At 44.1% G+C, this 27,483-nt stretch overlaps 1 protein-coding gene across 4 annotated transcripts; it reads left to right on the top strand.

The window, feature by feature from the left end:
• The first annotated feature begins 676 nt into the window (after positions 1-676).
• Positions 677-26,319, top strand: TMEM272 (transmembrane protein 272). Of its 4 annotated transcripts, XM_036386722.2 has the most exons (5): positions 677-956; positions 4,441-4,524; positions 11,659-11,718; positions 17,978-18,060; positions 21,222-26,319. In XM_036386722.2, the coding sequence occupies exons 2-5, from the start codon at positions 4,467-4,469 to the stop codon at positions 21,582-21,584; spliced, it is 564 nt and encodes a 187-aa protein (XP_036242615.1). In that variant the 5' UTR covers positions 677-956; positions 4,441-4,466; the 3' UTR covers positions 21,585-26,319. The 4 variants fall into 4 exon arrangements, with proteins under 4 accessions (XP_036242615.1, XP_036242624.1, XP_054369989.1 ...); XM_036386731.2 differs by lacking the exon at positions 4,441-4,524; XM_054514014.1 differs by lacking the exons at positions 4,441-4,524; positions 17,978-18,060.
• The last annotated feature ends 1,164 nt before the right edge of the window (positions 26,320-27,483 follow it).

Genomic DNA, 27,483 nt, shown 5'->3' with positions numbered 1-27,483 from the left:
TGATGAACTGTGTAAACCTGGCAGCTGAAGGCAGAATTGTTTTTCTGAGCCGGAGCAGGCACTTTGTCAGCTCCCTGCTGGTGACTAATGAAGCAGGTAACCCTTTCTGTCTTGCAGGGCCTTCCTGAACGGACTCAAAACACACATCAATCTTTATTAATGCTGTCACTCCTCCTGCAGATGTGCTCTCCCTCAAACCCACTTTTTCTTGTGCAGAAACAAGGGCTTTCCAGCAGATTACCCATACCTATAATTACACCTGAGATGCCAGATGGTCGCCTGCTGATGGGAAGGTGATCTAGCAGGTAGCCACCTAACAAATAGGTGACACTCTGCCAGGGTGACACAAGACATAAAGACCCAACAGCTAAGGTGATACACGTGGCAGTTTGCAAAGAGCTCTATCAGCTGCATTGATGAGGAAGGGGGGGAATTGCATGAAGAATGAACCAAGTACTTACCACTCTCTACTGATTTCTGAATAAATAATTCTTCCCCTCAAAAATAAAAGACTTAGCGAAAGAAATTTGTTGGTGGCTTTTTGTTGGTTTTTTTTTCCCCCTTCCTGTACAGTCACAGTTGTGTGGGGTCCTTTGCTTCCCCCTGCTGTCACCCTGGAACGGCACAGGGTGGGCTGTGGCTGCAGCCAGCCGTGGGAGTGGGGAAGCCTAATGAGGATGGGCTCCGCCGGCAAGCGCTCCTGCATCCCACAGCTCCCACGGTGCTGCTGCTGTGGAGAGCGGTGAGAGCCGGAGGCCAGCAGGAATAAAAGGCAGCAGGGCCCCCCTCCGTGCCTCACCGCCCACGGGCAGAGTCCCAGGAGCCAGGCAGAGCTCTGGGGTCCCAGCAGAGAGGGCTCTCCCAGCTGGCTCCCACCGAAGGCTGGATTTTGCTGTTCCTCTGCCCCATCTCCCACACGTGCAGGTGAACGGATTGGGCACCCACTGCACTCTCAGGTAAGAGGGGTTTGCTGGGACCTGGACAATGAAAGCCGGTGTGGGGCTTTGTGGTTTGTTGGGAAACTGGGTCTGGAAGAGGACTTTGCTCGGAATATTTCAGAAAATAAAAAGCAATTGTTCCCTCTAGCAGTCCTTAGAGAAGAGCCCTTGCTCCGGAGGGGTTTGCTGGCCCATGTACACCTCCCGTTTCCCAGCAGGGATCTCCTGGTGGTCAGAAGCCATCAAGTGGGGAACTGGGATCTTAGGAAGCCCCACCAATTCTGCCTGCTGTGTCCACCAGCGCAGAGTGGGGCACCTGCATCTGGGAGAGAAGAGCTCAATTTGAAAAGTCTTTGAACACCGTAGTACCACTGTGGATGGACATGGCTCTTGTTTGGACTGACACATGGTGGCTCCAGCCTGAAGTTGTCTTCTGGCTTTGCTGTAGGTCAGGCATGCACCAGTCAGTGCTCACCCTCTTTTGACTCCTATTAGCTAAACATTTAGGATGAGAATAATGACCAGAAAAATAGTTAAAGCTAAAACTAGCTGAAATAACAAAGCAATCAGGCTGGAGGGTCTGTTCTACACACACTTATCACTGCTGCTTGTAAGGGACAAGGAACTGAGAGCAACAGGCGGCAGTAATGTGAGACACAGCATCTGTTCTGGGTGGGCAAACCTGGCTGCGAGGGCACTCAGTGAGGAGTGTCAGACAGCCTGGAAGAGGCACAGGGGTGCTGTGACTCTGGTGTGGCTCAGCTGCAAGCTGCCACCCTAAAAAGCAGCTGTATGGAATGGCTCCAGCCTCCTGCAAGGGGTTCAGAGACTTGTCCTCACTGCTTGCTGGCCCTTCTAACCCAAGGGCAGGTCCCTTTCCACTGGGGAAACAAACTCAGGCAAGGACTGATGGGAGGAGGTCCAGAAGTTGGCTTGGTCTTTAAATTTTTTCCCGGCTTAGTTTTATGTTTTTTGTATGACTTTCCCAACTCAGTATCAAACTGGGAGCAGGTACAGTGGGGCAGGACACCTTCCTGCCCTTGTATGCCACCAGTCTTTGTGCTGTGCCAATTTTAGTTTCCTGTGAGTTTCAGTGACAACTTCTCTGCTTCAGCTGTGAAACAAAACCATTTTGCAGCTGCTTGGCTGCTGAATTGCACTTTAGCACCCTCATGCATTGGCACAAAAGAAAATAATTCATCCTTAACACCCACAGCAGCTTCTGCAGAATCACCAAAGGTGTGGGGGAAAGGGGCAACACCTCTTTATCTGGCAAATAGAATGAATTCTCTGAGGGATTTGTCAGTCCTGGAGAAGTCCAAGCCAACATCTAAGGACTGAAACCATTACCTGGTAGTTATGTGTGTTGTGTTCTTGTGTGAACGGGCTTTGTGCACATCCATCATGAAATTGATTTCTTTATCTCACCTGTTAGAACAGCACACCCTGAGCTCTGAATCACAGTCACTTCTGGGCTCTGTCACTAGATGGTGACATGCTTCCAGATACCGAGTCCTCCTTCAGTTTGTCTTTCTTTAGTGTAAAAGAGCAGTAAATAAAGACAAAAAAGTCCGGTTTACCCTCTGCTTATGGGAAAACAGCATTCCCAGCCACAATGAATTCTTTTTAAGATAACTTGATATTTAACTGATTTTTAATATGGCATTGGATTGATTAATATTGTTTCTGTAAGAATTACTGCTGTAAAAGTAATTTTAGTTATAAACATTTACATAATGACTAATATTCCCTATCTATGCACAATTTAGAACACCTTTGTCAGCAGACATTGCCAGATGCAAAATGAATGCCTGCTTGTGCATCTTCTAGAAACAAACCTGCACTGAAAGCTTTAAAGTTAATATGTCATTTGCATGGGAAAAGTACCAGTTTCCCTTCCTCTTTTCTGTTTTCTCTGAGCATGCAACAGTGCTTATTTTTTTCCTTGAAATTCTCATCAATAGTTGCAGCCCATAGGCACAGTATTTGCTCTGCTGAAGAAGGTTTGGTGGCTACTCTGAGACACATGCACTCACCAGAGGTCAGGCACTCACATGTAATTTCCATTCCAGTCCATCATTCAGTACTGAAGGAGATGTTCTCTGGGATATGAAGATGGGGGCTGGAAAAGGAGAGCTAAATTCCATGAGACATCTGATGAGATCAGGCACACCAGAAACCTGCATGTATACATTGGTGGCTGGCTGCTGCCTGCAAGGGTTACTGACCTGGTGGGATGTCTGTGAATGCCTCAGTCCCTGACTCTTGCTTGGTCATTCACCCACAGGTAAAACCACACCTGCCTCTATTAACTGCCAGGAAACAGAACCTGCAATGCCATTGTGCAAGGAGCAAACCCCATCCCCTTCCCACGGCAGCAGAGGGTCCTGTCTGGGCTTGGGGACAGCCTCCTCTGCTCAGCCATGACTAGTAGGGCTTGGACAGACTTTGGAGAGGGGTATGGCCATGGATCAGCTGGTTGAACAAGTCTGTCTTTATCTTTAGTACATGCCTGGGGCCCTGTGGTCCCTAGTAGGCTCTGGGCCAAGCTGGACACACAGCATTGCACAAGAAAGCCCTAGGGTGGATCTCATGGCAATTTAAAACAGTGAGGCTAAGCTTAAAATACTGCTCTCTAATCATTAAGAAATCCAGGGGCTATTTTGAGGTAGGTGCAGGAATGCAGCTTCCCTTATCCTGGCCTCCTCCACACACACCTTCCTCTGTCACACAGCTGCTGGTAGTGGCAGACTTGTGGTGACCCTGGCCAGAAGCTGCAGCTTGGAGCATGTGGTGTGTGTTTTTGTGTGTGTGTGTGTGTGTGTGTGTGTGAGCTTTCCACACTCCCATTGATGTGGAATGCCACTTAACTGTCTGGTGCTGTCTGAGGCCAGAGCTTGAATGCCTGGCTGCTTGCTCATCCCTCACCCCACCTTGTAAAAATTCTTCTTTACAAGGAGCTACTTTCTAATCCAGATACTTTTCTGTCAAAGGCATGTTGTTCTGGGCTCCCTGTGGTTTGCAGTTTTTATTCCATATTCTTCTTCAGAATCCTCCTTGACCTTAAAACTCTTTTCATCTCCTCTCCTCCTTTTTTTCTTTAATTCATTTTTGCTCACTAGTCAATTCTTGCTGAGGTTTGTGTACCAAGCCCCACCTGTTTTCCTGGGTTTTCTCGTAAGAGTTAAATACTTTGTTCTGCCCGAAACCCAATCAAGGTGAAGACAGAACCTTTCATAGCTTTCAGGAAGATGGCATTAACACTTCTCCCCCAGCCTCCCTGTGACCCCAGGGCTCGAGCATCATCCCCAGCAGGCAAGCTTGGGGCTGCTGGAAGGCATACCTGCCTCTTGGTTTGCCACACTGCTGGCTGGGTTTGTGTGTGCTTGGGGTTTTTGAGGGTGGTGAAAGCCTGCCAGCATGAGCGAGGGTACTCTGAGGCAAGATACTTAGTAAGGTGAAGACACTTCTCATAGCCATATCAATTTCTGTGTCTCCACAGGCACCCCAGAGGGCTCACCACCCACCATGGCTGCTGGCCTGGAGAAAGCCTGCCACCGGTGCATATCTAAAATTGCCAGCAATGGTAAGGCAGTTCTGGTAGCCATGGCCTCACGTATTTAAGCAGCTCTGTTACTAAGCCAAGTATACAAAGGAATCACAATGGTACCAAGTCCCACCTGAACCTTCCACTGAAGTTTCCTTTCCTAAATAATTTTGGGAATGGATGGAGTGTGCAATAGTAGCTCTACCCTAACAGCAGCTGCCTGTTGCAGTATTTGAAGTATAGCAACCAGCACAAAATTTCAAACAAACATCACCATGTACCTAAATATGGGCAGCAACAGACAGCCTAAGCAAAATAATGTGTTTGCCTCCTCTCTGAAGTGTTACCTTACACATAGTGCAGCAGAAGCATCCACAGGGGAAATCACCTCATGAAGAGCAGCACAGCCAGCCTGGGAACAAACTCTCCTAGGAGTGATTCCCACCAAGCAAAACTGCTGCCAGCCTGTGTGATGGCACAGGGACACAAGTCTGGGGATGGAATATGGTCAGGGATATCCCCCTTTCACCCAGTGAGATCTGGGACAGGTTATTCTTCCCTTTGCTGGCCTGCTCCCTGGCACAAGGGCCATCTAGGTGGGGGTATCCCCCATAAGCAGCCCCTTGCTGGGGGTTGGAAGCATCAGTTATCTGGACAGAGGTTCTTTTGCATGACAGCCTGGGCTTGCTCAGGTTTTAAAGTTTAAACTGGTTCTCCCCACCCAGGGTGGAGGACACAGGGCTGTAATGAGCTGACAGCTGGTGGAACAGGCTGGTTCTTGCTCTCAGCAGCAACACAGCAGAAAGTTGACCTGGGGTGAAGCTGTGCAAGCTGCACAGAGGCACAGGAGAAACACACTTCAGAGGTGGGGTGTTGTAAGATCAGGGAAGCACTCTCCTCAGTAGGAGGTTAAAATCCATAGGTTTTAAAGCAGCTTACTCCTCCTGAATGGATCTCCTTTTCACTCTGAGTTGCAAGTACGTTTTGCTTTCACTTCTATTTCTAATTCCCCTCAAATACATGAAGCAGCAAACCCCTTGACCACTCTTCCTAACTGATACTTCACCCACACTAATTGCTGCATTTGCCAGTCTAGGGTGTTACCTTGGAGTCTTCTATATTCCTGATCTTTGCTTTGCCTGAAAGGCTCTCAAAGCTCAGAATGAACTTTTATTAATGATTAAACCCCTCAACTGCTCGCTGTCTTACAACCAGGCAGAGAAAATCAGGCCAAAGGGACAGAAAGATCAATCCAGGCCTCCCTGCAGAAACCAGGCACAGGTAGGGAAGGAGAGGATATTTTCTGGCCCATTTTTTCATGCTTATCACTGCCCTAGGGGAAAGGAGGGCTGGGGAGTGATGGAAAACAAGGGGTGCAGAGTATGCACCCTCATTACACTGTGAAGAGTGTCTGGGAGTGGAATTGGGACCCAACTGGTCCCTGTGGAATCCCTCACATCCTGCAGAAAGGACATGCAGGGAGGATCTGGACTCATCGGTGAATATCACAATTTAAAAGGTCAAAAGTGGTATTTTCTCTGATTTTTGTTCCTAGTGTCTACAAGGAAAATGTTACCGTTCCCTGCTATTAAATTACCACTGGAATTTCAATAATGAGAGAGAAAATAATTAATCCTTTAGAATTTTTTTTTTAAAGATTGGGATTAGTTCTGATCTCAACTATCCTCTTCTACACCAGAAGTACCCTCTTGGGTACCTGAAAAGTTACCCATGTGTGAGGAGCTCAGAAATATCATTCCAGAAAAATATCTTCAGGTTCTTATCATGCTTAAGTTCAAAATTAGCTCAGCTTTAGCTATGGATCAGCTAATGCATTCAAAATTGATTTTTATGTTCATTAAAATGCAGTGATGCTTAATTTCACTTCTCCTCATCATCCTGTATTTATTTTTCAAAGACCTTTTCAGCAAAATCCACATTTGTACCTTTGGTCTGCTGGTATTGAAATAACTCCCAAGAGCTCCAAGAACCCACCTGTGGAGCATCTTTTCATTCTTGGTGTAGCAATTTAAGTTCAGTCTTCAATTTACTGACCAAAATAAAAAAGCCTAATCCACTACCCTGGGTCTACTGCAAAGCAAACTGAATGGCTCTATATGTAATGCCTCAATATTGTTATAAAATTACTTCTGGAAATTATTCACAAGGGGCCAAATCCAGAATTTAGACCATGGCGTAACTGTAGTTCAGTATCCAGAGGCATAATATAAAATCCAGGCTAGACACACTGCAATATTGCTCAACCCCCAAGGCAGCTACACCTAGGACATAAATTTTAGGTGATGTGATGCTGATATCTGGGTACCAAAGTTCTATATTGCAGTAATTCAGCCCTGCCTAATCAAGGAGTGGTGGAGCACAGCAAAGAGCTGGTGGCCCTGAGCTGGGATTTGATCAGTTTCCTCACACTTCCCCTGCCTCAAATGGTGTTTTTTTCCTTTTGGGGGAACTAGAGGCCTCCATGGGAATGGCTGTTCCCTACCCTGAATCCTCCAGCTTCTGAGTATCTAGTCTGGTCAAGGGATTCAGTCATGCCAGGGATGGGATTCCTGCCCTTCATCCCCAGAGATTATTCCATCAATATATCTCCTTGCTGTGGCATTAGCCTCATGAACAGACAGTCTTTGGTTTTGCTCAAGGATATCTCATGTCTCTACTCTTTGGATCACTCACAAGGTCTGGTTTTGAGTGCTCAAACCTCGCTGTTATTTTCTTATTTGGTGGTGGCCGGCCAAGCTGAACAGATTTAATTCCTTTCCTTCATTTTACTTCATTCAAGTCTTTTCTGCATATCCCATCTGAGATAGTGACATTTTCCTGTGACTTGAAAGCACAGAAAGACAGCCAGTGATCACAGCTACCAAAATCACGGGCAGACTCATCCTGTCTGTAAAACACACAATCTTACTGGGGCTGGTTCCCCAGAAAGATCCATCGAGACCTTCTCTGCCACCACCACACCCTCACAGGCTGCATTCTTTCTTTTCTCCAAGCGCCTACCAGCACTGCAGGGGATGCCTGCAGATTCCATGAAGGAATAAAACAAGGATGCAAATACCTGTTCCCCATCTGCACTCCAGCCTGTTACAGCACCCATGCTGCAGTGCAGCACACTGTGACACTGCTTGCTGAGCTACTGCATTGCCATCTGCGCCTGCCTCAGGGCATCAGCAGGCATGGGGCCCTGCCAACTGCATTTGACCCAAATTTCTTAACACCCAGACTGCTGGGAGTCAGGCCCCTTCAGAGCAGCATTCCCACAGGGTGTTGTCCGAAGGGCATACTTTGGCAGATTTTCACACAGAGTTTTGCTCCTCAGCTTGTTCATGCAGATAAATCCTAGGGTAACTGCAGACTTTGTTTGGAAGCTGGTAGTATCTCATGTAAAAAAAATAAAAATTTCTTTTTTATCCAGAACCTGACAGACTACAGCAGCACCTGGGAGTGATGGTAATGTAACAAACACTTCATTTATTACTGTATTTATTATCAGAGACCTTTTCACTCTACTGAGCAGCTTGCACTACAGCTGTATTAGCATACTACAGAGGAGAATAGGTAGATTGAGATTTATATTCATAAATAGCTGCTGAAAATCTTGTGAAGACTCTTACCTGAAAAGAAAGAATTTTTTCTCTCTCCTCAAAGTAAATAGGGACAGCGTGAGCTGATCTGTAACTTTCAAGTGCTTGGAAAACTCGTGGCAGCAAAATGAAGTCTGAGGAGCCCACGGGTGAATTGGTGTCACCTCCAGTACTGCCTCCAGATGCCAAGCAAATGCCAGAGGGCAACAGGCTGTGTGTCCTGAGGCCAGGCACAACAGGCAGTGGCAGAGAACTGGGAGGAGAGCTGCAGTGCAGGGGCGTGGCTGTGTAAGATGCAAAGGCTCAGGCATCAGACAGAAGAGAGACCATGACATACAGCCAAAATGTCAACAGAGATCTTAAGCGTGTTTACATCTGTGGGGAAATCCTGGCAAGAGGAATTCAGCCAAACAGCAGATTTGTATCAGCTGACTGTACTGCTGGGCAGGAGACACAAAACCTGCACCCACTGATCTAATTTTTGTGAGCACAGATTTCAAGGAATGTGCAAGCTATTCAGCCACTAGTTCTCTTCTTCCTCTGGTGTGATCCCAGACACGAGCTCTTCCCTCCATCCATTTCCCAGCACGTTAGGATCCCACAGCTGGACTTCATCAGTGCCCCAGCAGGCGCTGCCCTGCTGATACAGAGCAGGGAGGTCTCCTGCCTGATGCCCAGGCACCAGCTTCATGGAATACCCACCCTTTCGAGGCATGCCTGGAAACACTTCCCTGGCTGTGCTGTGTGTTCAGAGACTACCAGCCCTTTTTTGCTACTTACTCCAGGAATGGGACCAGGGTCTCCTCTGGCCAGCCTGTGGGGCGATATCTCCGATACAAAAACACCACAAGCCCCACACGTGGGACCTGCCTGAAGAGCAGCGTCCTCTCTGCTGACCCTGCGGCAAGTACCATTCTCTGAAGCAATTTGTCTTCGGACCAGAACGGGGCAGCACAGCCCAGACAAACCCGGGCAGAGAATGCGTGTATGCCGGCTGAGCAGCATTTCTGTGAAACCCCCACACATCCAGGGAAAATCAGTCTTCAGCGCTGCTAGCGACACTGAGGGTGGCTGCAGAGCCCTGCCAGTTGTGTAGGCAATTGTTGAAGAGTCTCACTTTGTTAAACATGGATCTGGAAGCCTTCCCAGACTATGCATCTGCCCCTCCAATTCGAGACCTAAGAGGCTGTAGTTGAATGGGGAGATAATGAGTAAATACATTCCCAGCGCCTGCTTTGGGAGCGGAATTAATGAACCATCATCTCTTTCTCTTGAGCTCTGAGTGGTCTCTACCTCCCACTTCTCCCCTCCAAAAGCGGGCTGCTGGGCAGATGTCAGACACCAGAAAACACGGACACCTGTGTGCCAGATGTGCAGCCTCGCGAGCCCCCTGAGCTTTTTCCAGAGCTTACTGCAGCGTCCCTCCCCGGGCTCAGGCAGAGCAGGCGCTGCACAACTAACAAATGACACGATGCCGCCGCCTCCTCCTCCTCCTCCTCCTCCTCCCGGGCTCCTGAGCACTTCCCTTGCAGCAGGGACAGAAGGCAGCTGCGAAAGCACAGGCAGAGGGGTGACGTCGCTCCGAGGGCTGCGCTGCAGTGGCAGCACTTGTGGCCACACCAGGCAGTCGGTGCAATGCCTGCAGACCTAAGCGACACCCCTTTGGGCACCAGATAAATGGGTTGCCCAGCCTCTGGGCACTGTTTGCCCACAAATGATGTTGGAAGCCCAACTCATTTACAATACCATCACTTCTTGATATGAAAGAATAGTCTAGATAACGGCAAGAGGAGCTAGCACAAAATGTGACATGTGGTGAAAAGGGAGGCTCTAGGCTAAGTTGTTCTAATGAGAGGCTGTCAGTGGTTGAAAGAGCTTAGTCAAGTGTAGGACACTATTCAAGCAGAGGAAGAATTTCTGTATTATGCAGCACTTGAGATAGGAGTCTGAGCAAAAATGAGAGGGAGAGAGAGAGAGAGAGAGAGAGAGGGAGGCTGGCCGACAAGGAAAGGAGGAGGGGGTGGCACAAAGGAACAGAAGTGCTTTCTTCAGCTCAAAATACCCTCAGTCTCTCCTAGTTCATGGAGATAACAAACATGCTACTTCTGAGAAAGATGGTTTCTCAAGGGCTTAAGTGTAAGATCCTGGTTCTCTGTGGAGAAAACACGAGCAGCATGTGGGGGATGGTGTGTTCCCATGAAAAGTGTCTGCGAGTCAGAAAGCCTGATGGATCTGCTCTGAATTTTGATGCTGCTCCTATGTCCTCTCTGTTTCTCCTTCCAGAAAACAGAGGCAGTGATGTTGCCCTTTTTCTCTAAGGCAGCCTGAGGGTGGTATTTTGGCAGTGCTGCAGAATTTTCCAGAGTGGCACTGTCCGCAGGGTGCTGGCAGTGTCCCTGCTCCTGCGCGGCCAGGGGGACACCGTGCACCTTGCCGAGGTTGCAGTTCTCTGGCATGGGGAACTGCAGGACACAGCTTACCCAGGGAAAGGGCTGGTCCCAAGCCAAATCCAAATACTTGCTCCAAGGTTTTTTTTTGCAAGCCTCCAAGGAGATGTCCTACTCCTTTTCTTATCCGTGCGCTTCTCAGCCCCTCTGCAATCTATGCGCACCTGCACTTTGGCACCCTGAGGCACCCACTTGCAGCCTGAGCCATTTCTGGGAGGGCTCTGAAGGGACACTTGCCACAGAATGTCCTCATTACGTTTTACTCTCATTTGGCAGGGCAGCGTTTCACTTTAATGTTGCCAAGTGTTCACGATTAGGCACAGAGGTGACAGCTCTTGTGAGACAGGCTGCTCACACTGTTCTAGACACTAGTGACCCTCACCCACCAGGAAGGTAAACACTCATCCTCTGCAGCACCTGGCTGTGTAGGGGAAATATCAGGGCTCAGATACACCAGCAACTCTCTAGGGAGTAGGTAAGCCCCTCAGGTCCACTCACCCGCAGGGAGAGTCTGTGTGTACCCCTAAGAGCATCCTTCCACACAGCTTAAGCTGATCTATCCCAATGACAAATCCCACTCCAGCTGCAACAGCGCAGCTGCCTTTGTGCTTGCGAGCTAAGCTGGGTCAGGGAGTTAGACCAGCCAGAAACTATTCACATCTGTGATAAAGACAGTTTATTTAGCTATCAGTGAAAAGTAAGTGGAATGGCATTAAAGCTGCTATTTGCTTAGCAAACAGATATGGCTCATCAGTTGCCATGGATCAGCTGATGCAGAATTTTTTGTTACTGCACAGTCGCCTGGCAGTGCCTCTGAAAAGGATGCAGGATAAGGCAGCAGTGGATGACTCCTTGCCCTTGGATTAAGACAAGCTGCAAGTAGTAGCTTCAAAAGCAGTTTGTGTCTCTCACTGCATCCTGGAAGTGATAAAACATGTGCTGGTCTCATCACTGCAAATGCTGCACCACGCAGGTGATATTCCCACCCCGATCAAGTGCACTGCATTTCTTCCTACACAATTGTGTGGATTTACAGAGCTTCTGTAAAGAACTAGATGGAAATGTGGGACTCTAAACTTGAACTAGCCCAAATAACACTGTTTTTCTTTTCTCCTTCACAGCATGCTTTATATTTGGGCTCCTTGCTTTCCTTGCCTTACCACTGTCCATGACTTTTATAGGTAAGTTGTCAACTAAAGTAAATTGAAAATAGAAACTTCCTGGCACTCTGTGGCAGGTTAACATACCTGGTGGAAGAAAGGAACTGGAAAATTCAGGGTTTCCAACTGTTAAACCCCTGTCTTGGTACTTTAGCTTCAGACAGAATCTCAGCCCACACTCTGTATCAGGAATGAAGGAGTACTTGAATTCTGACCCTGTTTATCTTAAAAACCCCTCCAGTGTGTTTTACCTCAAAACCCAGCTTTGTCTGTGGGAGGAAGCTCAGAATCTGACATATGAGAAGATTTCATTACTCAGGATCCCTCTGTATTAACTACACTGCAAAAAATTATAGAAACATATTGCTGTAAGGGAAAAAGAGATGTTGTAGGTTGCTATTTCTCCACCTTTTTGAAAGTCAGACCTGGTTTTTGGCTGATCTGCCCTCGAAGGCTGGATTTGTGAGTAGCATTTCAAGATCAAATATTTAAGAAAGGAAAATCCTTGAGCTGCAGAATTTTATACCATTTTAAACTGCATAAGGTCCCTCTTTTCTTAAACATCACCTTTCCCTTACCATTAATATAGATCTTTGTTTTTTCTGTAACACTTCATTGTTCCCTTTGAGTCTTTCACATCCTCCATATGGGTTGTGAACCCCACTTGAGAAACATCAGTGGAGACACCAATCCACCTCTGCTTTTAGACAGGCCCATGTGCTCACAGCATCCCTGACAGATGTCTGACTTGCCCTTGCTCAAGGAAATTCCATGGCTTCCAAGGAGGCTATTTCAACATTTTATTGCTCTCAAAGACAAAATATTTTTCCCCATATCCAACCAGAATCTTTCCTATGGCAAATGAAACAGATTACAGCCTGTCTTGCCCACTGTGGTCACAAAAACATATTGGTCACTGTCCTACTCAAAAGATCCTCTGAACTGTTTGAAGGCTGCTATTATAACCCTGCTCCATCTTTTCTTTTGTTTTCCCAGAGGTCTTAAAAACCTAATTCTTTCATCCTGACCTCACAGGTCACTGTTTCTGTAGCTTTTTTTTTTTTTTTCATTTTTACCTCCCTCCTTTGACCTCTGTGCAATGTAAGGATTTTTCCTTATTAATAAAAGAATGATGTAACACAGGCCTCCAGCTGAGACCTGAGGAATGAGCAGTGTAGAGTAATTAGCTCCTCTGTTTAACATGCAGGATTTCTGTAAACACACCTCAAAATGAAACATGGTCTCTCTGCACTAACTCATTTCCTCCAATTTAGTTTATGGTGCATTGTAAGCCCAGATGGTTTTTGGCAGTGCTGCTCCCTACCAGACATAGCTTGTTTTTTATTTACCTTGAAGTTTCCTCCCCTACACACAGAGTTTTGCTCTATCAGTTTTTGTCTTGTAGATTTTGAATGCCTTTTTCCAGTGTATCCAGATCACTTTGAATTCAAAGTCCTCAAGAGCCCTTGTCTTTGAGAAGCTGTTCACCTGGTGCCTCGTTCCTCATGAAGCATGGTTCAAAGGAACTCTAGATGCAGGTGCTGAGGGCAAGCTGCATCCCATCTAAACTCAAACTGTGTGCATCCACAGCCAGGCTGAGGTCTGTGTGTTGTCCTTGGAGGCTGTTAAGGGAAATTCCCACACCCTCTCTTAGGTATCTGCCTTGAGATGAGGTGACTTAAGGCAGTAGTGATGCCTGGCCCATTGGCATGGATAGTTATCCAAACCCACATAATAAGTGTTCAGCTGGTGCTATTCCCTTAATCTGGGGCTTTCAAAGTACCACTCATGACTATGGTGGGATTCCAATTAGGATGTCCTAATTAGGAACCAGGGAGTTCTAACGAGGGATTCGGGAGCAATTAGGAAGTAGGGAAATGGACTGAACTGCTACATCTCAACACTTCTGCTCTTATATTTATCCATGACTTAAAATTGCTATTTATCCCTTAAGAAGATTCTAGCTTTAGCTTTTCTCCAGGCTGAATATGCCTGAACTGTGAAATAGGGATGGGAAGGTATAATACAAAATGTGGTATGGTTTCCATGCATACTGACATCCTGCCTTCTGGAAACGAATCCAGGTCTGGAATCTGACCACTTGCATATATAATTTCTCAGGAATATTTCACAGTATCTTTAAGATCAGTGAGAAGTGGAAAGTCTATAGTAAGATATTAGCCTGGAGCTCTGGATATCTCCTGCATCAGATACAGAGCTCTTTTTTCCCCCACAACTTACTGAAATTAACACTATAATGTAGTGTTGTCAGAGGATATTGGTTTCCTGCAGCTCTATATCAGCAAAGGTATTTTTAGGAAGATGAAATGTCAAGGAAAATGCTGATATTTATTTTCCAAGCAAAATCCTATGATTTTCTGATAATATTCTGTTGCCACAATCTCAGAAAAAAACTTGCTGATGTGCCTCCAGTCATTTTGGCTCTTGCTTCCTACAGAGGAAAACTGAGAGATAAAATACTTGTTAAAACTCAGAGATTAATAACAGGCAGCCCTAGTAATAATTACACCCTAATATCATACACTCTTAAAATTCGATAATGCTGTAAATCACAGTATAATTCAAGATACATGAAAAGGACTCAGCATATTTTCCATGCTGTAGACTTGTGACATCACTTAAGCCATAGACTGTTTAGCAGCTTTTTCACTTTTACTGGCAGAGAAGATCCCTTTTTTCACTGAACACTCCAAAGATATAAAGATTTATTTAAAATTTTTTTTTAGTTTCCGGGACAGCGAAGGATTACTCTCAATAACCCGTTCTTGTATGTTGTCCAGAGTACCTTTATATACAGAATATCCTAAGGGTAGCTAAATCACATTTGAAAGCTGATGACATGGGGTTTTTTTAATAAGCAGCCTAAATTGCCTCCTGTTCAAATTTAACCAAGTACTACTCCTCACACTCAAAACCAAATAATTCCTCAAATCTCAAATGCTCCTGAGAATCGTCTGAAGCCTATTCTCTTACTCTGTGCCTTTACGTGGGAACCAGTTTTGTGCTTTAGCAGTAGTTGTTTACACAATCTTTCCTTGCATTCCAGTCCCTCAGCCAGTCCTCTGATATGCTGACATGCTTTCTGATAAAATGGTGCCCAAAAGCAATTTCTTTGAGATAAATTCTCTGCAGCACTAGATCCAAGTGTAAGGCCCACAGTCAGGGCTCGACTGAGGTCTGTGCTAAGAGATGGCAGCTGCAGCCATGCACGAGGAACACCTGAAAATGGCCTGGCATGTTGAGGTCTCTGCCTTCCATTAGGAATAAAGTTGTGTAGTATGCACCAAAGAGCAGATCAGCCTTGCTATAAGCAGCCCTCCTTTCCTATGGGTGTACTTCAGCCATTTCAGCTGAGAAGAGTAAAGCAGATAAAAAGAGACCACTGCTGTACTGATTTTCATTCTTCCTGACCCCTCATCTCATGGATAATCATGAGTCACAAGGACACTTGGTAGCAATCCTTTATGGGCCATGCCAGAGCACTGCCCCAAATGGTGCCCTTAGAGAAGCTCATGTCCTGTTTGCTCACAAGCGCTCTTTCCACTTGCTGGACCCTGTGTCCTGGATCCCATTGCAGTGTTGTTCTGTGGTAGCCAAGAGGTAAAATGTGCAAGTACCTCTGCTTTCCCAAGCCTCCCATCTCTTGTTTTTTCCCCTTTGGATGCTGTTCAGGCTGTGTCTGACCTTGCACAGGTCTTTGGTTCATTCATTTGGACTCCTGTGCTGGTCTGTGTTGTGGTCAGGCTCAATTGCTTTTCACTCTGAACCACAGATTGCTCTGGCTTGCAGGGAGCATTGCAGTAGAAGCAGACCTTTGATCTCTCATGGTCCATATATCCCATCTCTAGCAGTTAAAGGAGAACATATCTGTTGCTTATGGGAAAGAATCTGTTGCTTTCCAACAAGTTTTGGTGCTCCCAGATAAACCAAACACGCTGTGTGAGAACTGATTGGCACATTTGCTGATTTCACTGTAACAAATACCAGTGCCCATCTGTCAACTGTAGGTCCACATTTCCTATTCACACCTTGGGGTGTATTTTTAAAGTTACTACTGTATCACCTGCTTTGACCTACTCTTTTGCTTTCATATCTGTCTGCAGTATTCTCCTAAAACCTACAGAGTGCTGCTGTCTGTCACTCAAATCCTTCCCAAGACTGACTGATATAATGTTATATATATATATATATATATATATATGAAAGGATTCCATAATAGATTTGTCTGGGAAAGAGAATCAGAATCGGAGCAGCATGAGAAAAAAAAGAAAGGCATTTTTTCTTGACTTTTTTTCCCCCTCAAATTGAAATCTCAGTTAACACATTGGAAATAGAAATTGCCTAGGTTCCTAAACTGAAATATATTCCCTGTGATCCCTGGCCAGCTGCTTTTGTGGCAGGCTTTTAGATGGCCAAGAACTTTGGAAACCTTGGCAGCAGCTTTCTGATGAATTTGATGTAATTTGTGACAATTTCCTGCTGCCCACCCCTGTAAAGCTGGGAGTCTGATCAGGTCCCAGTGTTACATAGTGGCAAAATGGCCAAAAAATCACAGCTTTGTAATAAGAATGAAAGGGGAGAGAGTCCAAATCCATCTAAGTGCAGCCTTTTTCATTTATACAAAGGTTGGTAATAAATGCTTAGTATAGAAGAGTCCAGAGCCCTTACACACAGAGGATCACAAAACTGCAGACCACAAAACACTGTCCCACGTCCTGTGACTAAAGTCAGACCTGTAGCAAGCAACCACAATCCAGAGCACCTGTATTATGCCATGCAAAGAGTGCAGGAGAGGTTCAGGACATGAGCAATGTTATGGACCAGCACTAGCAGTGGATTTGGTGGGCAAATTGACAAGCTAAACAGGATTACAGCTATATAAAAGAAAAGCCAAACCAAAACAAAAAAAACCTCCAAAACAACCAAAAAAACTCCACCAAACCAAAACCCACTGGTACCTCTTTCCTAATTCCTCCTATTCAATGTAGTTCTGAAAATGGAGGCAAGATGTTTCACCTGAGAGATGCTTAGCACTAAGACTTGCACATTCCTTTTGGTATCCTGCAACTAGGTAACCCCAATTATTCAGAGAAAAGTCAGAATATCTCCTTGCAAACTATTTATATAGCAAGAAGAAAACAGAAAATCCTTTCTACCCTGTGCAACTGATTTGTCAAAGCCCTGAAACATGCGATAAATATCAATAAAATTACAGTGTAATGAACTGTTTAAAATTTCTGAAGATGCCATTGGGTAAGAGACTTGGGCAGGGGATTCATCCCAGCTAACTTACAGGTACCTACAGCTGGCTGTCTGGATTCCTTGTACAGCCATGGAGAGACAGAAGTGCTTTCAGGAACCAACTCACCCAACCCATTTCACATGCCTCTCTTAGGAAAAATGAATTGAATTTTACAAGTGCCTATTTCTCCCTATTGACTTCAGAGTGTAGAAAACTAGCTCACATATGGATGCCTGCATTGCAGACATCTATATTTGGACAGATGATTTTCACTGCCACAGACCTGTATCACAAGCTTCAGTCTCTACTGCCAGCAACATCCTCACACAGCCATACACTCTCTTCCCTAAAACTTACCCAACTTTCTCTTTCTTGCAGTAGATTGAGGTTCTCTTCTGAGGTAGATTGCCAGGGTCCTCAGCTCCATAACAACCAATTCTTTTATCCTCCAGCAACCCAAACACCTTGGAAACTTGAGCTTCTACAGCTCCCTATCAGCTGCCTGGAAAGCAAAAACAGTTCCAGGTGCACCCACGGGTATTGGCTCCCAAGCTTCCAGGCATCTGACTCAGGAACATGCCATACTTATAGGAACTAATGAGCAGGAAAATCCTGGGGGAAGTTTATCAGAATTCCTTCTTTTTGTAGTTTTGATTTTCAGCGAATTTTCTACCACTGATTTCCTGTCCAGCTCAGTCAATGGTTCATTTAACAAAGAGCTGTGGCTGAAGCTAATGACCCTATATGTGGCTGCAATTAGTATTGCCAGAAAATAGTAATGTTGGTTTTGCCTTTGCTATCTCTCTTCCTTCTCTTGCCTTTTGCTTGTTCATGGCCCTCACTCCTCTAGTGGCAGGTGCAGCCCCCTTTTAATTCAGCCCCCATTTCAACAGACACAGGATACAAGTCTTGGGTGTAAGCAAGACATTTCACTTACAGCATCTATAATTCTTGCTTGTACAGCTTGTTGCACTATCTGGTCACTTGAGATAACAAACATCCATTTTTGCCATTCAGGAATGAAGTTTTTGGAAGACTGCCCAGTTCAGCCACTGATTCCCTTATATCTGTTGGTGGGTGGCGTGATTGGCAGCTTAAAGGTAATGTGCCTTCTGTGTGTGAAAAATATTTTGTGTGACTCGACTCTGACTTGCTAGTTAAGACATGATGATAGTTCCACACAGCCACATGCACCCAGTGCTGGAGCGCTACAGGATCAGGCTGTGCTTGTTCCAGCACCAAAAGCACCTGTCAGTCAAGTGAGCTGCTAATGAGCTCAGCATTGTCCCACACATTGTGGTGTGACTTTCTCCTGCACCACAGCATCTGTGCTACCATCCCTACTGAGGGAAATGACTACTTAACATGGATGCCTGTGGTAAATGGGGTCTTTTTTCCACAAGCAATCCTCCAAGCATGTCAAATCTTTCTCCATTATTTTCATACAGACAGGACAAAAAGCTACGTTACTCTCCTTGCTTTGGGAGTACTACAAAACCACTTGTGTTTGTACATAGTCCTTCACAAGTTCAATTTACTCCCACTCTGACCTGGCCAGAAGAAAATGACTGCAGCAGAATCACTTCCTGACAAAGTAAATATATCCTTGCAACACAGCAGGGCTTATTAATCTAGATGCACCATTTTCTAACCACAGCTATCTGTCTTCTAGTGGGCTGTGCTCACTTCTATCTTTGCTGAGCCCCAGTCTGGCAGTTTGACAAGTAGAGGCACCCTCATACCTGTGATAAACCCTGGTCACTATAAAGCTATATAACTCTGTGTTGACTCTAAAGGATCCACCCTGTTCTGACAGTCCTTTTCAGATGGTGTTAACTGGCTTTTAGGGAGCATGAAGAGCCTTACCACAACAATTCTAGCCATTTTCTTTGCCAGGACTGAAAGAAAGAGGAAAGAATCCTCCTCTACAGGTCTCTGCATTCATTGCACTCTTTCAAAGTGGTAACCCAACAAAACCACAGTACATCACTGGGATATGAATCATGCCCTCCAAGGACCTTTGGTCAGTAAATAAGAGAATGGAAAAAAAAAGTGCTTAATCTTGTTACAAGGAATTTGCTGTGTTGTGAGTTCTACTGGCAAATGCTTAGTCATTCAATCACACCAGTGGACTTATCTGTATAATCAAAGGTTCATTTAATAATAGTTTAGAAAATATTAGAGCAGAACTGAAAGGCAATTTTGAGGCTAGTGGACTGAAGCTTTCATAAAAAATGTTGACTCGTTCTTAGCCATTTCTGTTAAAAGTCAGTTTTTCTCACTAAAACTAAGGTGGCAAACGGATCAGTTAATATTGATGCTGACATCAAAAAATGCTTTGAATTTTACTTCAGTTGACAGCAGGAGTGCTTACTTTGCAGTTTGGCAATGCATTTGGTCAGAACTTGATTAGCTTCACTCACGTGTTATCTCAGCACGTGGTCTGCAGCCAAATTCAAGTCTCTCGCCCGTCTGAACTGTGGCCTCTGTTCTGTTCACTGGACTGCACTGACTTCATCCAGCAGTGCCCTCGCTTGAGCTCTGAAAGTTAAAAGGTCACAGAATGGGTGCAGGATGAAGTCTGAAAGGATGCTGTGATGGACATCATATAATGTCCTGTGATGGACATCATATAATAGCAAGTCATTCTAGCCCAGATCTGTGCAGTCTGTAGGCTCCTCATCTATTTCTTTACCACCTCCAGTCTTTTAAAAAGCAATGCTAACTGTTCACCAAGGCAACTGAACCATCCTAGAGCACCCAGAGAGGCCTGCTGAATTCATGCCATGCTGCTCCATAAATGTATGTTCAGCAGCTAGTAACAATGTGAGCGACTGCCAGCAATTTCTTCAATCACGCTTGGCAAGGCAATATCCATAAGAATTAAATGCACTTTCTGTGAACTACTTAAATGCAGTTGAGATCCATAAATCTACCTGGGAGGTCTCTCTGACTGCCTCAAACCCAATACTCATCTGCCATTTAACCCCATTCTCATTGCTGAGCTTGAGAGAACTTGAGTGCTGAGCTGAAAGCTAAGTGGACTGAAGCACAGCCACAGGCACCCTCATGCAGAAACCTCAGAGCCACTGGCCAGGCAGGTTTATCCCTCCAGTGCCTCATGAGTCTGTGTAAAGCAAATGTTCATATGAAAAGATGATAGTTTGAGCAAGCCTGTTGCTTTGAGTGCTCAGCTGGATGTGAGACATCAGTGGAAACACCATTTTTTTGCCTATGTTGGTGCTCGGACTTTAAACTGTGTTTCTCAAAAACTGGTACCAACATCTGGGCTGGAAAACCAGTTGGTTTTGTGAACAAATATTTAATCATTTATGTATAACCAAACAGTTTTCCAGAGAAGAGAAAGAATAAGAGAAAACTCTGGATTCTCTTGCTAAGCTTTTCCTATTGAAAATGGGGCACATGGAATAAAATCTGAGCCTGGAAAAATACACATCCGAACAGGTTTTCCTTGGCCAGTGTTCTGGAGAAAGAAGAGTGTAAAATGAGGGATGCTCTTCTTTTTCATTTCAAGCAGAAAAATGAGCACAGATTATAACTCTGTGAAAGAGAACATGACTGAGAACCCCAGTGAATCTACCTGTGTTCTTTGTATTGTCAAGACTAAATGAGAAATCCAGGCATCACTGATGAGTCCTACTGCATTTCCCTGTATACCAGCCCTTCCTAACCACCAGGCATCATGCTATTTCACATATTTCTCTGCTAGTTTTGACTGAAGGCAGGAATGGGGCAATCTGGGAAAATGGCACTTAATTGAAGAAAATTTGACAACAGTACATTGCAAGTATCTAAAGCAATTTCTTTGAGGTTTAAGTCATAGTCTATATGCTTTATAATTTGATATAAACTGATCCAACTTTATAACCATGGAAAAATAGAGTTAGAAGAGAAAAATCTACCCACTACAAGGCAGGAACTACACTACTTAAGTCATTTAGCAGTTACTGTAATCTGTTCTTAAAAGTCTCCAGCGTGGGAGCTGCTGCCATCTCCCTGCACAATCTGTTCTCATGCCTTTCCATCAGCAATTTTTTTCCAGTGTATGACCCCCACTGGTGAATAACCTACAAGGAAAAAATGCATTATTTTCCAGAAGTACCTGCCTCATTTGTGGCTCCTTAGCTTTCTGTTTTCCCACATCCAATTTTATTTGACCCAAAGACTGTCAGTGGCCAGAAGGTGTTCAGACACTCTGCAGCCACTTTACTTATTCCCTTTTCTCCCCCAATGCCTCCAGGTGACTCTCCTGCTGTACGACTCAACCAGGATGAGGCAGCTGCTTTCCAAGTCTGTTGTGATTGATGATGATGACGACGATGAGTATCCCTGGAGGCAGAATGCTCACAAGTACTACGTCCACCTAACCCTCAGTCTTTTCCTCTTTCTCTGGTTCATTCTTGGGAACTACTGGGTTTTTTCTGTGTATCTGCCAAATTTCATCCCGCCTTTTCATCAGCCTCAGGATTACTGTGACAAAACTCTGTACATTTTTGCTGTTGGTGTTCTCATTATTAGCCATACTGTTCTGTTTCTCCTTATCTTTTGTAGCTGCTGCATATACTGTTTTTCCAGGCAAAGATTCTCTTCTGAGGAAGACTAAATGCTACATAAATAAATCTCTAGATGTTTGGGAAAGCGTGTACAACAAAGAACAGGCAATAATTCAACCTTGTGTACATCTTTGTTGTATGATATATCTGTATGATAGCAGTCAACTTCAAGGGAAATTAAAAAATACAGTGCCATCTGGAAATAGCTATGCTGGAATACAGCATGGTCTATGCAAAAATGCTGCTGCAGGTGCTAGGGTATACTCCTGCTAACTTTTACATCCCATTTTTTAACTCTGGATGTTTTACCAGGAGGGAGCTCTTGCAGATGGCAAACCCCTCTAAAACCAGGTCCCTCCTTATGTTGTATATAGCACAGTACATCTTTGCTTATAAAAGTAGCCATGTTGTCCTCTTCACTGGGATCTGAACATCTCCCCATAGTCTTGCTGAGGTTTGCTATTGTCCCTGAGTTACAGATGGGGGAGCTGAGAGAAAGGGTTGTATTCAGGCCACTTAGCAAAGCTCATGGACTCTGTGGACTCCGATAGTAACCGAGATGCTCACTAGAGAGCTATTCAGGCCCCTGTCAGACTGGCCAGTAAGCAGCTGTGATAGCAATACGAGCTTGTATAAAAGGCAGCCTGAATATGGCCCTCAGGTCTCTTCTGAACTTAGATTAGGAAGTGTCTATATCTAACTTTGAGGCTAAACCAGAATACATCCATATATATCCAATACATCCAAAGTTGAGCCAAGGCTGCTTTGCAAGTCTTTGGCAGAACAAAGAACTGAACTACTGAGTGTCAGATTGGTGCTTCAACAGGGCTCAGCATTCCCCAGTCAGGGGATACACTTTTTCTATAGCAGTAATTTGCCAATACCGCACTAACACAAAGATTACTGTCAAACCATTGTGATCAAGTTCATAGAAAAACTGATGATGTTACCTTGGTATTTTGAATATAGACCACAACAACAAGACTTGAGTGGGGATGTGAGAATTTCAGGCAGATGTGTTCTCTACAGCAGTTCTCTGGTTGTGGTGTGAATGTACATTTGATTTGTTCATCTTGGTGCTGTACATATGGAAATCTGTACTTAATGGACAGATGTAATGCAAGCAGCTTTTCAGTCAGCAGCAGCAGCTTTAAAAGCACCAGCATGCAGAGAGACAATTTTTTTTTTGTGACATGTAATGGAACAACCCCAGAAGTGGTCCTGGTAGATTGTTTTTTCATGTGTTGATGAATGCAGTGTAAAAGTGCTCTTTCTGCTTTTGCTCTTATGCACTTATGTTAATGTGGTCAAAATGGAGGGGCTCCCCTCTAGATGGGCTTGAGGGTGGCCCAAGGCACAGGAAAAGATGTGTGTTTTGTGTATTTTGTCTGTTAAAACCCACACAGCTGAAACTTGTGTTTTAGAGAAACCCAAAAGGGTTATAAAATGCCTGTGAAAGGGTGAAATATGTAAAAGAGCTCAACAATATGCCACAGCTGAACAGGATCTGCTCAACCATCCTTCCTGGGACTGAGCCTGAAAGCAGTGTTACATCTGTAGGAACACCTGTCTTCAAACAAGAACATTTATCTCACCAGCTATTGTATAGATAAGCCTGCATTTGGTTTACAAGGATTTTAATTCAGGCCCCAGATTTATGAACTGTTTATTTCCAGAGAACTAATCTTAGAAAGAAGGTAGGACAAAGATGAAATAATCTGACATGAGGGCAGCGTCAGTGTAGCATTCCTCTGTTCTGCAGCATCCATTCAGGACAGGTCACAGCCAGGCTGCCCCATTCAGAAATCCCTGGAATAGGTATTACTATACTGCTGGCTTAGGCCATGCACAGTTTTATGTAGGGAAATGGGACCAGTGGAAATATTTCCTTTTATTTGTGGGCCTCAGATTGGATCTGGGAAAAATCACTGGCTCTGTTTCCCCGAAGAGCTGCTCCACCACACTCTCCACTGCCCCTCACTTTTCTGAAACATAACTGCTGCCAATGGTGAAATGCTAGAATTCCTCTTTCCCACCACAAACACTACAATGGCTCATGACTCGGGCTTCAGGATTTCAGGGTTCAGTTCTGAACTGATCTATGGGATTTTACCTTCAGTGGAGAGCATCTTTCATTTCTAAGAACCCAAAATATTTAAGAAATTGCCTATCAGAAGGCATAACTCCATCCATCATTCAAATGCAACAGAGCAGCTGTTTATCATTACACAGGAACTTTACCCAGAAGCCTGGAACAGGCGTAAAACCAGAAAATTATACTCAGTTGACAGTGCAAAAGAAATTTAACAAAAAAGTAGCTCCACCCACAGGGCCCCTGTACAAACTTCCCTGTTGGAAAATACTGCTAGAATCACTCTTAATCACCAGGAATTAAGGGCTTATACTCCTGACCTAAGTCTGAATTGATTGTAGTGACCTCACAGCAAGTGATGATGTTCTCCTATTGGAGCAAATAAGAGGAGATTTTAGTTCAGCCCAGAGGAGAAGAGCTGTAAGGTGGCATTGTCTTGTGTTTGCTGTGTGTTTTCGTGAGCATGGTTACAGCAGCTCAGCAGATGTGCAATGATTTGCCAAATTTCAGCCACACAACATCAAACCTGAGGCCTATGCCTTATTCATGGAGGCTAAGACTGACTGATTCTCTATAGTCTGACATGGAGGATTAATTCTTCAGATATGAGAATCCAGAGCATCCACTGACATCTTGGGAAAGTGCTGCTAAGTCACTGTGCTAGTGTTAAACACCTGGTTGGTACAAACACATACTTATAGAGGTTGTATTAATGAGGCAAAATACATTTTTGAAATATTTTGAAGTTATACAAACTGAACAAAACCAAAACACTTTGCTACAACCAAGAGAGAAAAATTCTGCACTGATAGAATCTACCTTTACCATGTGTACATCAATACGCTATGGCACATACGAGTGAGAACATCAACACCTCCAAAGCAGTTGGAGCCATCAGTTCTGTGCCCAAAGGAATCTAAGCATGCCTTCTGCACTTTCAGCAGACTGGAATCTTGCAGGACTGGAGCAGGGATACCTGGTTTGGACATGTCATTAGATACACCTGAGTCACAGTGACTCTTCTGACCCACCAGCTGCATAGTTTCTCTCAAGTTGCCCCAATAGCACTCAAATCTAAATGAAAACAGTTTAATTGAAGACACTTTATCTCACTTAGGGGCAAACTATGAACATATGTACAGGCCACAGCACCTTAACTTGCAAGCAGCAGCATTTTGAATTGCCACAAAATGATGGTGTCCCAGACAAATGCTGAGTTCCTTACAGAAGTAGGTGTGGCACCTCAGCAAACAGCTGTGGAGGAATTAAGTCATTACAGCCCAAAGGTCAAGCAGCTGAAAATACAGTCTACACCTTAAAATGTTTAATTTGAATTTTGCCACTAGACTAAAATTACAAATTGAAAATGTTAATTTTCTTCCCACAGTTATATAAACGTCTACTGAAAAACTGAACAAAATACACCCTTAAGCTAATTATTATGCACTCAACATTGACTACAATGCAGGAAACCAGCTCTGTTTCAGTTATATCAGCTCCCCTTCTTGAGAAGGAAAGATCTATTTCCAGTATTTAAAGAAAAAATATACATTACTTCAATGGCTAGGATAGCCAGCTCACTGCTAGTTGTGAGTACTACAGAAATCTGGTAATATGAAGACCCAAAGACAATTCTGTCTGCACACACTGACTCTATACACACACATACAAGTGCACTGTCAGGAGCCATGAAATAAGTTACAGTCATTACAGTTTATTTGCCACAGTATATTTGTCCTCCTACTACTCCACCTTCTTTAGCAATAGGCATAAGATTCCAAAGCTCTAGAAAGTAGCTTTCCACAGCTATTTTAGAAGCAGCAGACAGACAAGCAACCCTTCACTCCAAATGTTGAACACAGACAGCTCCTACCTGCTGGCCCAAAGAAGAGAGAAAAGAAGAGCATCAGACATACCACAGACCTCATCTTCTCAGGACTGGAAACCAGAACGCTGTGCTGTAAGAGAAGATAATCTCTCTCACAGAGCACTTGCTCTGAGCTTTATGAGGTCCCAAGACATCAGACTTTAAAACTACAAGGTAACTGTGCAGAAAAAAAAAATAACCTAGAATAGCTTCTGCTTCTTTGTGCCAAGACCTGTTTCAAATGTCCCAGATCCTGAAATAGGAACAGTTGGTGTAAAAGATCCTAAATGCTTTGACTTTACAGGCCAAGGGCTACAAAGATGAAACTGATGGTAACTCATATATATTGTACAACATTTTAAATTAGACCAGTTTCTGTAAGTTATCTTGAATATTTTCTCAGATAATTAATATTCTCCAAATTCTAGTTGGTAGGGACTTTGCATAACAAGGAGGACGCTTCTATTTCTACATGTAATACAGAAATGATTGTTACATCAGGACTGCAAATTGAAACTGTTGCTTGGTGGCACAGGTTTCTTCAGGTTCCTGTTCACTGCTGGAGTAGATGCAGATCCCTCAGGTATCAGCCATAGGAAGAAACAAAAAATGTTTTTTAGAAAGTATAGTACTTGAGGGAAAATAAAAAAGGCTGGCAAGTGCCACCTGATATTGCATAGTACAAGGAAAGTGCTGAAAAGAACAATGTCATATTGAAAGATTTCTGAACAATTGGATGGAATTCTGAGAAATCATGTATATGTGTTTGTAACAATGATTTTCTACCAAATGTCTCATTTGAATAAAAATGAGTGTAAGTGCATAAGACTATGTGACTGCAGTCTTAAAATTAAGGTACTTTACATTTACCAGTCATGATAATTTTAATCAAGCCTGCTGCAATTTTGCTGAGATGAATAGTTATATCAGAGACTGATTTCGCCCACAGATTTGAATCTCAGCCATACTGACTCTTCTGTATGATTAGTAATACTCCAGCAAAGGAAGAATCCATTATTCGCTTCCCCATGCTGCAGAACAGCAGCTCAAATGTGAGAGATGAAAACTATGGGCCTGCAAATCACCATACAAGAAAGCTTTCTTTTTACAAGGTCCTCTTGATGCCCAGATGAGTTAGGTACCTGCATGTGGAAGGGAGCCTACAAAAAAGATGGAGAGAGACTTTTTACAAGAGCATGTAGTGGCAGGATAATGAGAAATGGCTTCAAGCTGAAAGAGAGTAGATTTAGGTTAGATAATAGGGAAAAATTCCTCACTCTAAGAGTAGTGAGGCATTGGAACAGGTTGCCCTGAGAAGTTGTGGGTGCCCCATCCCTGGAAGTGTTTAAAGACAAGTCGCATGGAGTGCTGAATAACCTGGTCTTGTGAAATGTGTCCCTGCCCACACCAGGGGGGTTTGAACTACATAATCTTTAATGTCCCTATCAATGATAGCTTATGGATTTGATTGCCAGTCCTTTTGAAAAATATTTAGCCTTTCAGTGTAATATGAAATGAGTACACAGGATGCAAACAGTGGAGAAAAAAGTCCACTATTCAGTCTTATTCACAAGCTGCTATAGGCAACATGTTTTTATTATCACTGTTTACTTTTGTATTACTATTCTACTTCTGCTTCTGGATTTCACAACAGTAGTTCATAACAGACACTATTTATTTTCAGAATGTATCAGAAACAAAGAGTTGCTTTAGTATTTTTTGTGAACCTGTTTGTTTTTTTTAAAAACCTTGTCCAACTTGTCCAGGTGAAATAAGACTTTAGGTAAACAGGTCTGGTGCTTATTTGCATGGATAAATTTCATATATCTCTGCAAGTTTTGTTACAACAGCACAGGGACTGCTTGAAGACACAAAACTTCAGACTATTCCTTTGTCATTTGAACCAAAGAGCAACCATGTAAGAAGGTGTGTGTGTTCCTCTGGTTGTAGATACCTCTTGGAAGATACATTCTACAAGACAACATCTGTG

This window comes from Molothrus ater, chromosome 2 (assembly GCF_012460135.2).
Source record: "Molothrus ater isolate BHLD 08-10-18 breed brown headed cowbird chromosome 2, BPBGC_Mater_1.1, whole genome shotgun sequence".
In the NCBI taxonomy this organism is placed as follows: Eukaryota; Metazoa; Chordata; class Aves; order Passeriformes; family Icteridae; genus Molothrus; species Molothrus ater.
Note: the sequence above shows the minus strand (reverse complement) of the source record. Positions and strands in the feature narration are given on the sequence as shown.